The 10,669-nt window shown below is 46.2% G+C and overlaps 1 protein-coding gene across 1 annotated transcript in view; it reads right to left on the minus strand.

The window, feature by feature from the left end:
• The window catches only part of BICDL1 (BICD family like cargo adaptor 1), a gene marked incomplete at its 5' end in the record, with an annotated part of 47,732 nt that extends 42,019 nt beyond the window's left edge, over window positions 1-5,713 (minus strand). The window contains 2 exons of the mRNA XM_082007607.1: window positions 490-705; window positions 5,369-5,713. Of these exons, the coding sequence (XP_081863733.1) occupies window positions 490-705; window positions 5,369-5,713 (561 nt within the window). The remainder of the gene's footprint in view (window positions 1-489; window positions 706-5,368) is intronic.
• Between the last annotated feature and the right edge of the window lie 4,956 nt (window positions 5,714-10,669).

Here is a 10,669-nt window from a genome sequence, read left to right on the forward strand (position 1 = left end):
CAAAGTTATATCCAGGGACACACCATCTTAGAATGACATGGTATATTCAATTCTACAACATTACAGCCATTATATGTCGGAAGAGGGAGGCCAGCAAAAAGCCTTTCACCTCGCTGTCACAGATTAGCCTTTTTCTTGCATGCTATATTTGTTCAGCCTACTTGCAAATTAGAAACAGTGTATTTAAAACTGATTTAGAAAATAAAACAGTTGAGAAAGACGTCTATGCAGTAAATGACCATTCAACCCAGAAGCATAACTGTTTTGCCAATGAAATGCAACAATTCTTAAAGGTGTAAAATTCAGCTTAAAGGCAGCATGTTTTATAGAGACACCTGTGTAATATGACCGGATGCAGAACCATTTTTTTTCCTCAAAGAGGAAGTTTTCCTACTTGTTTGCCTGCAAGGTGGTTTACAGCAGAGCTGTGAGCCTTTCCCATGACCAAGGTGGCTGGGTGCCTGCCCTTGCCATGCCATAGTAACTCACCCTGCTGAGCTGGTCCAGGAGTCTTTGGTTCTGTTCGGAGAGTTCCTGGACAGCCCGTGTCTTCTCGCGGTCAGCTTCGCGCAGGTGAACCTGCTGCCTCTCCAGTTCATCCTGCAGCTGCTTCACGTCGCTTTCCAGTTCAGACACCCTTCCTTCCCATTCTCCTTCTCTGTTCTCAAATCGCCTCCTTAGTTCGTGTTTCTCTTGTTCTAGGTGCTAGATAACGGAGGAGAAGACGTTAGGAAGGGAGGAAAAAAGTGAATGCTGCCTCTGTGCTTAGGGCTGAAATCTTCTGTGCAGGAAAGAGAATGGTATGAGAGCATGACAATACAATGGAGGTGGCAATCCCATGTCAGGGCAGGTTGTGTCACTGGCACTAAACGTATTTTCCATTTCCAGCACTTGGCCTGTCCTTGGCCTCTGGAGATCAGCACATTGAATTTTTACTGAAACAACTGCCAAGAGTCAAGCAGGCTGCATGTTGGTAGGTGGTATGTATAGGTCAGGCAGGCCAATTGATTTAGCAGGGCCTAGCTTAACTCCAAAGCAGCATTTCAGTGGGCAGTGGCATAATTCTTTTAAAAATTGCCTTTATAGTCAAAACTACACAAACTACATCCCTATTGCTGATGAGGAATGTAGATGAGGCATCTTTCTTGTCATATGGGTCTTATGAACAACAGTTGAATCATTTATCCATTTGCTCCTTCCATTTCTGACCTAATTAGTTGTCTGAGAGTTTGACAGTGCACAGTAACTCTGCCAGTCCACTCAGGAATGGCAATGGATGCAATGAAGTAATTGCTATAGACATTACATACATGCACATTCTAGGTTGCAGGTTTCTTAAAAACCAGTCTCTGTTCTGGAGACCCTGCTCAGGACTGGCTGGAAAATGAGGCACAGCACAAATCTGGTGGAACTTTTGCATGTTTTACAGGCTCAGTTAAATGAGGACTTGATTGAAACAGAGCTGCAAATCAGGTCAAAACAGATTTATGTTGTGCCCATTTGAAAGAATCCCCGCTCTGAAACTCTGAGCTCGAATTTCCCCTGGTGACTGAAGTCATGCTTGCAGAGCAATTACAGACTGGGGACATGGGCATATCCCAAGATTAGCAGGAAAACCTGAAGAGCAGGAGCCCTCTCCTTGTTGGTTGTCTTCTGTCCCCAGAATAACGTGCTGCTACTCTCTATTGGCTTCACCAGCCTTTTAGGAATGTGTCTTAGCAAAGAACAGAATCCCACTGGGCCCGGCACTGGCAGCACTCGCCTGTTTTTCCCAGGGTATCATCCCTCAGTGAGCAACCCTCATGGCACTTACGGTAAGAGGGGAAAATAAACCTGCTATGAGGAAAAGAAAATTGCATTGCATTTATGTGAAGTGTTTTTTTAATGGCTTGTTAGAAACACAGGCTGTGAGGTGGCTGTTTCCCCTGGGTACCTACTGCTGATGACACACAGCCTCCCTTGCATGGTCTTTACCACCTTCCCAAGTGGGTCTGAATGTCAAAGTCCTCCAATTCTCCAGCAGCCTTCGGGCCTGCTTTATCCCTAATCTGCTTCTTTTGCTCTGCAGAAGATGCCATGTTTTCTCTCTCAACTTTACCTCCAAATTCTTTCCTATGCTTCTTCCAGCGGAGTGTAGCAGCACTCTGCATGTGTCCTTAGAAATTATTCTGCAAGTTCAGAACTTTCTGGAAAACCCTCAAATGCAAGGGGAGGCTGATTTAAAAACAGTGGCCCAAAGCAAAAGTATTTCCCTGTGTTTCAGATGCTAAAAGAGTGAGCACCCCTTGCAAATGAGAGCACTAAGTATTGTTATAATTATTTTTAATGCAATAGGCAAGCATGAGATTCCAGCACCAGGCCCATGACAACCATTGCAAAGAAATCTTGTTTGTACCCTAAGTGTGATTGGAGCAGCCACAGTTTCACTTTTAGTGGCACACTGAAAATGCTGTCTTTTATAGCTCTGTCTCCTTCACTGCTAGGCAACGTTTAGAAAGATCCAGGGCCTTCTCTAAATGGAAGATGAAACTTCAGCCTGCTGAGGAGCAGCACTGCAACTGAAGTTCCCCAGACATACTCAAATGTGATTTAGAAGCCACCAATAAGCCTTGTCAATCATTTAAAAACCACTTTAGTCCTTAACTGCAAAAGAAAAACCACACTACACATAGCTCTGATAAAGGGCCTTCACAAGGATTGGAGTTAGAGGGAGGCAAAGAATATCAAGTTTATTTTCTTGTGATGTAGAAACCAGAATAGTGCAGTGGGGTACAGAGAGGCTGTTGCAAAGAAGGACGATAAACCAGATGGGACACGCTGACCAATTCCTCCTGCCCTCGCCTGCCCTCACCCCAGCACCTACACGGCTGCTGATCTGAATAGGGATTTTTGCATGTGCTGAAGACAGGGCAAACTGCTGTCCTCAGTAGGGGAATTTCTTGTTTTCCAAGTGTCTCTCCATCCACCAGTTGCTCACTGATTTTTACACAGAACTGCTTTCTAGAAGATGTTTTCTTCTGAAAACAGCTTCTCTTCAATTCAACTGAGTTGGGCTGGTCCTTATTTAAAGAGATGAGAGCAAGGGGGAGTTTCCCAGCTGGTAAAGAGGGTTCATACTGTGAAATGCTTGGACATGGCAAGCTTCTCTGTGTCAGAGGAACAGAGGTATTAGCTGTTTTAATCCCTTACAGAGGATAAGACTGGCTAGGATCACATATCAGAATTTATTTCAGGACTTCAATTCCATGATTAGAAGTTAATTTGAATTCAGGCTGTGAAGTAAAAGAGTTGCCAGAGTAGGTGTATGGCAGGAACACTGCACTTCAGTAATGAACCCACAAAACTAGAACATATTTAGTCTTGAGGCAAAGCACCAGAGGAGCGGGCCAGCACATTGGCTGCTGGGAAATAGAAAGGCTTCACTGAGCTCTTGTAACCAACTTCGAACTGTTAACTAGGAGAAAAACTCTCCTCCTAAAGGCTGCTTAAACATCACTATATCAGGTGCAATTGTCTCCAAGGATCTCATCTGAGACTTTGCTTCTGGTCATCATCAGAAAGTTCTCAGCATAGGGAAGGAGGTAACAGATGTGGGTCCTTCCTCCCTGCTCCTCTGAAATTGAAAAGCTTATTGTGAAATTTTGTTCACTTCAGTGGCAACAGGACGCAGCCAACATTTAATCTGCAGTGGCTACGATTATCAGGCTTGTGTTGTAGAAGATTAATGTTCAAGTTTGATTTTGTTTTTTTGTGTGTGTGTGTGAAGTAGCACTGTCTTAGATCTGCCAAACCCAGCGGAAAAAATCTGACCCTTAAGTAGATAACACTAACTCCTATCAGATAGGTAGCCTGAAAAATAGCAATCTGTTATTCAACTGGAAAGTTAGAGCGATAGTAATGGGATGAAAAGATGTAAACAATTGGTTGCATTTACTATCCCTTCATTCACCTTCTGAATGGGCCCATAAAAGCAAAGGTAAACATTTGGGGGATGTTATTTAAAGTACTATAAAGTCATAGTTCCCCCTGTTTTTCACCTTTACATTTTGCAAACAGTGAGTGGTATTTAAGACTCCCTAACAGGCAGCTCAGCAAGTACCTAAACTTGTGCATTTTCCCTTTAACGGTATGAAAGGTTCTACTCCAACTCACCAGGAAAACCACGTCAGCACAACACCACGTACGTCTGTTCTTGCTTAAAGATCAACCCGAAAATATTCGCTCTGGCAAATTTTAATACTCTGGGAAATTCTAACCTGATAAATAGTTAATAACCTGACAACAATTTGAGCAAATGTCACCTTCGTTATTGTTTCTATCAGAATAGTAAATGCAGAGAGCTTTCCATTAAAAGAGGAAGGGATCAGCTAAGGCAAAGTGCTAAGTTTAATAATAGAAAGGAATTTTGTCAGGAGAACAAAGGACATACAGTAATTTCACAAATCCTCTTGAACTTGAGAGATGTGAGTCCATGAGAAAGGAACACAGGAGAAAGAACTGGCCTAAGGCTGTGACTTGAAATTTGACTGTTAAGCCAGCACTGTTGAAAGTCTCTCCAGAAAGGTGAGAGAGGCTTTTTCTCAGCCTTCTAAGCAGTATTACTTGCTGGGAGAATTAAAATTTCAAGAGTAGCTCTGAGAAAAGGGAGGTGTAATAATGGCTCTCTTACATACTTGTGCAAGAGAGTTGTTCCAAAAGAAGCTGCCTGCACAAGTCTTTTTCTTTGTAATAGCTCTATTTCATCCTTAAAAATCAATAAATAGCTCAATCCACTGAGTTCCTGGCAAACAACACTCTCCAGATACATGTAGGTATTTTTCAGAGCAACCAGCTGACTGAGACATATCACTAGGGCTTATCTCCTGCCATGCCTAATGCCTTAGCTGCAACAGCTTAAGCACAAGGGTTACATATGCTCTGTAGCTCAGTACCTGCTCTATAAATTTAACTTCTGAGGCATTTCTGTGATGAGATGAGCCGAGCACAGTGTACATCTCCTCACCCGGGAGGAGACCTGGGCCCTGGGGCAAAACAGCACCCACAGGAACCTCTCGAAGCAAGGTGCTTCAGCCTGTCCCTAGGCCGACAGGCCAGCTCGCAGCCAAAGAGGGGGAAGAACGGCAGATTTGCCTCCCCCAGGCCTAAGAATGTTTTCTTAGACCCTTTCTTCCCCATCATGGCCACAGGGAGTTCCGTGGGCTGCCCGGCAGGGGCCCTGCCTGCCTCACGCCCCCGGGATTTGTCGGGGAAGGGGCCGCTTTTCGCGGGGAGAGACTGCGGGGCTGCCGGGGGCCGCGGCCCGGAAGCGGGGGGCCTTGCAGGGCGCTGCGGGCTGGGGGAGGGAGGGAGGAGGGCGGCGGGGCCTCACCTCTAGCTTGTCGGTGAGCTCCTTGTGCATCCTCTCGTACTGGCGGCTCATGTCCTGGTTGCGCTCCAGCAGCGCCTTGCCCAGCCGCGCCGCCAGCACCAGGTCCTTCTCCTTTTGCCGGATCAGCGAGAGCAGCTCGGGGTCGCGGGCGGCGGCGGCGGGCGGCGGCTCTGGCGGCTCCCCGGCGGCGGCCAGCAGCGCCAGCTCCTCCTCCAGGGCCAGCTCCAGGGCGGCGGCCGCGGCGGCCCCGGCGGCGGCGGCGGCGGGCGGCTCCATGCCGCCGGCGCTGTCCGCCTCCGCCGGTGCTGACCCGGCGGCGGGCAGGCGCAGGCACGGCGCCGACATGGCCCTGCGCGCCGCCGCCGCCGCTCCGCTGCGCCCCCCGCGCCCAGCCCGCGGCTGCGGCTGCTGGGCGGGGAGCGCCGCCGCCCCCGCCCCCCGGCGCCGGGCCCCGCCGGCGGCAGCGCCCGCGCACCGCTCTCATCGGCGCAGGGACGGGGCAGCGCGCGGTGAGGGGGACGCTGTGTGTTTGCGTGTGTAGGTTTGTGCTTCTCAACTTTGCCTGCTGGAACCGTTTGCTGCCATCAGGTCTCACTGTTTCTGCCGCAGACCCAGGCCAAAAATCCCCCCAAAAACACTGGGGTGTCCTGAAATGCCCAAGGAGGGAGCTTAGCACCCTGAAGGGGCACAGTGCTTTCTTCCTGCTTGCTACCTGCTCCTCCAGATCCCTCGTGGGACCCTTTTGGTTATGCAAGCAGCTCTCAGGGTCTTTCTACTTAGTAGCTCACCCCTGGAGAGATGACTACAGCTTCCAACAACCACTGGGGCTTGCTTTCAATTTCAGATTGTTTAGGATGTTCCTGGATAAAATTTGTCTTAAAAGCAGCCTCAGTGAACATTGGGAGTTGTAGTCAATTCTGCTCATAGCACTTTTCTCTCTGGGAGGAGACTCTATTGGGGGCAGGACCGTGTGGTTTTTCAGTTTTGGTTTTGTTGACTTTCTCCTCCCCATAGATCCAGACATCACTTTCCTTCTTGCCACGGGAGGGCAGCTGAGTAAGGTGGGGTAAAATTATATATTGTCACGTTTGCCAAGACTGCAGTTCCTCAATTTGTGATTATGCTTTAATTTCAAGCGAGGCTTTAATAGTGATTGAACAAAAGCATTTTTAAGGAAACTTGTGCTTTTGACTCCCAGATTCCAAAAAAAAAAAAAAAAAGAGATGAATTTTACAGCTTTCTCCTTTAGACTCTGCTTCCATGGGACTTGCTTTCCTTCCTCCTACAGAAGATTCACTTAGACGATGTTAATCTGTATGCAACTGCCCCAACACACCAGTCCAAGGATGTTTTCAGCTGGGACAGCTGATGGCTGAGGCTCCTGCCTCGCATCAGACCCAGGGCCCTGGAGAGCTGGTGATTATTCATAACAGTTAGAGCATGAATTGTGGGAATGCAAACTTCCCTCTGGCCATCTGCCACTGGGACTTAGTCTTTCATGGGGGATAAGCCCCAAGAGCCCAGCTACTGGGACTTGTTGATACTTGGCCCTTCTCCTGGCAGCATCAGCTAATGCTAGTGGTGCTTTTTGTAATGTGAGCACCTGCTCTCCAAAGACCAGGTAGAAAACTGGTATCTTGTGCCATGCTGCCTGCCAGCACCTGTCCCACAATGGTAACTGTTGAATATTATGACTGTGACTTCTTTTGTGTTGGTGACCCAGAGGAGACACCTTCTTTATCTCACAGCAACCCCCCCAGGCACTGATTTTGCTAGATCTTTTGTTCTTGCAATCAACTGACGCTTACATTGCTGGAAAGCAGAACTCACCATAAGGCAAGATGGTTTAAACAGTATTGTCCCTTTTAAAAGAATCCCCCTGCCGCGACGCGGGAACCATTGCTTTCACAGATCTGATCATTGCTATTTAAACAGAGGAGAGTGTTTAATATTTAAACTGATTGTGAGCACCTTCTGCTGGAAGTGCCTACTACAGCAAACCAAGCCTTCTGGTGTGATTAATGAAATCCATTGTGGCATTAATTTTCATCTCTAATGCTTCTTTCAGTGTTAAAACAAAACCAGATTATACTGAGATAGTTTTAATCCATCAAACAAAGCCTGAAACAAAACCCATGGCTGCAGCTGTTAGGATAGGGAGGGGAAAAAAAATATTGCCTGGATGGAAAGAAAAAGCACGTATAAATCCATGCTATATATTGTAGATATGCCACCATCTCAGTCAGGCATCTATACAAGCCTAATGCTCATTTGGGGCCTATTGACTGCAAAACATAACAGTGTTATCCAGAGTAACCTTGGATTAAAGCTTTGTTCACAGCATGACCTGTTATTCATTTCCACTTAAAAAATCTCCATTGCCCTGTGAATTTAATTATTGGTTTGACTTTTTAGAAATGTATCAGGTTACTGTTTTTTAAATCTCCTTTGTATGTTACTTTACTAGTATTTTATCTTGTATGTGTTGTTGCAGTCACATATCCATGAAAAACTGTTAATTCAACAGTACAGTTTCTTTACAGTTATATAGTGCCATTATCCATTAGGATCCTAAAACGTATTTCAGATGAGAGCTGGGAGAGTTGCTGTCCACAGGTGGACACTCAACTCCTGTTTCTGCTCTTCTTCCCCTAGTTAGGTTTGGTTATGTCCTTTTGAGAACCTCAGCATACAAAAAAAGAATAATGAGTTAAGGGAAACAAGTTAAATGTGAGTGTTGTTTTTTCTTTAATTGTACTGCTCAAGCCTTACGTGAGACTTCACTACTTGGGTACTAAGAACTGCAAATAGTGGGTATTTCTTGTGGAGATTTAGATCAAGCATTTCAGGAGCTGATGCTCTTGTAGTGCAGGAGGTTCCTGTGTATACAGTGCAAATTATCTTTCAGCATGGAAATCACCACAGGGATGAGCCTTTCTGAAAATGCAAAAAGGCCAGACTGATTCAAGCACACGGAGAACTGAGAGCAAGTGATTGATGCAAGTGATTGATGCAAGTGATGTCATCACATAACACAAAAATGTCACCTTGTCCAGGACATCTGAAGGCCTTTCCTGGGGTATTAGGAAACAAGGGTGAAAATAAAGCATTGGTATAAGTGAGTGGTGTAAGATTGCCTATAAAAGGAGCAATCATTCTTTTCATGCTCAGATGAAAAACTTACAAGACTGTGAAAGACAAGCAAGTAGAAAAAAGGTCTATTCTGTACGGGGAAAAAGGACATCACTAAATAATTTGCCCTTCTTGCTTTTCCCCATCTCACAATTATCCAATTCAGTAATTAAGCCATGGGAATGGTTGGAGAACTTAACTCAAGGAGCCATTCAGGGCAATCTGCCAGTGCAATTCAACCTGTTAAACAGGTTCCTAACAGAGCAAGAAACTGAAAGAGGCAATCCAGCTTAAGCTATGGATATGGCAATGTGTATTGTCCTCCCCAGAGGGTCAAGGAGAGGTGAACTCTAAGTTGTGCAGGCTGTGCAAGCCCAGTGTCAAGTATATCGTTAAAACTGATGCTTTGAAATCAGTATGCTGTCTTCCAGGGATCTCACCAGTTGGTCTCTTCACAAAGGAAGTGGCAGAGGGTCTGGACCTTTGGTGGTTACACCAACAAATACTGGAGTACGCAGGATTATACAAGTTAAGCAGGACAAAACATTTTCACACATCAGAAAAGCCACAAATCCAATAAATGTCCAAGTGCTTCAATCAATACTTTCACCTCAGCTGTGAGGGCAGCACGAAGAAAACAAGCACTGCAAGGGATCATCCTACTTTATTTAGTAAGGGGAGAAAAAGACATGTTGCAAGAAAGCCATAGCCAGACCTGTAAAAGTAGATTATTGTCCTGTGCTTTTAAAGCTGACTGTGGTGAGAGAGGAATTCCTATCAGCATTCTTAATCTTTCTGTCAGCGGGCTGACAGTCTTCCAGGGAAGGTGGCACAAGCTATCAGGTTTCTTTTGCCATGCTCACATTCTCTCATCTTTTTGAATGATTTATTGCTTTATTTTTCTCTTTGCTTTACTGCATTTTATTTCTGACAAATGTTTCAGTTGTTCTGGTTGGTTGTGTACCTCTGTGCTGAGGTGTTTCAGTGTACCACAGCCTCCTGCTGCTGCAAGATGGGCAGCCAGAGGTGCAGGTAGCCTAAGAGAGTGTGCTCAGGGTTTGCAGTTACCCAAATGAATAATTAAAGGACATACATGTCTTGCATTCGAAGCAGGCCAGAACAGCAAAGCCAAAGATAAGACTCATGTATGACCTTTTTTCTGTTTGCTTCTGTAATGTCCAAAGCTATCTGGTATGTGTGTGTCCAGGTTTTCCCTGGTGCTGGGTAGAGGAAATACAAGATGAAAAAGTGTATTTGCAGAGGTTGGTAACAGAAGAGAACAGAAATTTCTGGTTACACAGAAGGGAAAAGAAAGCTGTTATGAGTGTTAACCAAGCAACATGTAGTAAAATAAAAGACCATCCTGATTATTCCCAAGGTTCAAGATTCATGAAAAAACATGGTGGGATGCTTCTCATGACTGGAGTGCTGCAATGGATGGCTATAAGCTCTTCCGAAGGGATAGAATGGGAAGGAGAGGCGGTGGGGTGGCTCTGTATGTTAGGGAGTGTTTTGATTGCATAGAAATCGAAGATTGTGAAGACCAAGTAGAGTGCTTGTGGGTAAGGATGAGGGGGAAGGCCAATGAGGCAGACATCCTGCTGGGAGTCTGTTACAGGCCACCCAACCAGGATGAAGAGACGGATGAGACATTCTATAAGCGACTGGCGGAGGTCTCGCATTCGCTGGCCCTTGTTCTTGTGGGGGACTTCAACCTACCGGACATCTGCTGGAAGTATAACACGGCAGAGAGGAAACAGTCTAGGAGGTTCCTGGAGTGTGTGGAGGATAACTTCCTGATGCAGCTGGTGAGTGAGCCCACCAGGGGAGGTGCCTTGCTGGACCTGCTGTTTACAAACAGAGAAGGACTGGTGAGAGATGTGGTGGTCGGAGGCCATCTTGGGCTTAGCGACCATGACATGATAGAATTCTCAGTTGTGAGTGAAGTAAGGAGACGACTCAGCAAAACTGCTATCATGGACTTCCGGAGGGCAGACTTTGGCCTGTTCAGGTCACTGGTTGAGAGAGTCCCTTGGGAGACAGTCCTGAAGGACAAAGGGGTCCAGGAAGGCTGGACAGTCTTCAAGAAGGAAATCTTAAAGGCGCAGGAGCAGGCGGTCCCCATGTGCTGTAAGAAGAGCTGGCGGGGAAGGCGACCGGCCTGGCTGA

Source organism: Phaethon aethereus, assembly GCF_964289735.1.
Source record: "Phaethon aethereus genome assembly, chromosome: 17".
NCBI lineage: Eukaryota > Metazoa > Chordata > Aves > Phaethontiformes > Phaethontidae > Phaethon > Phaethon aethereus.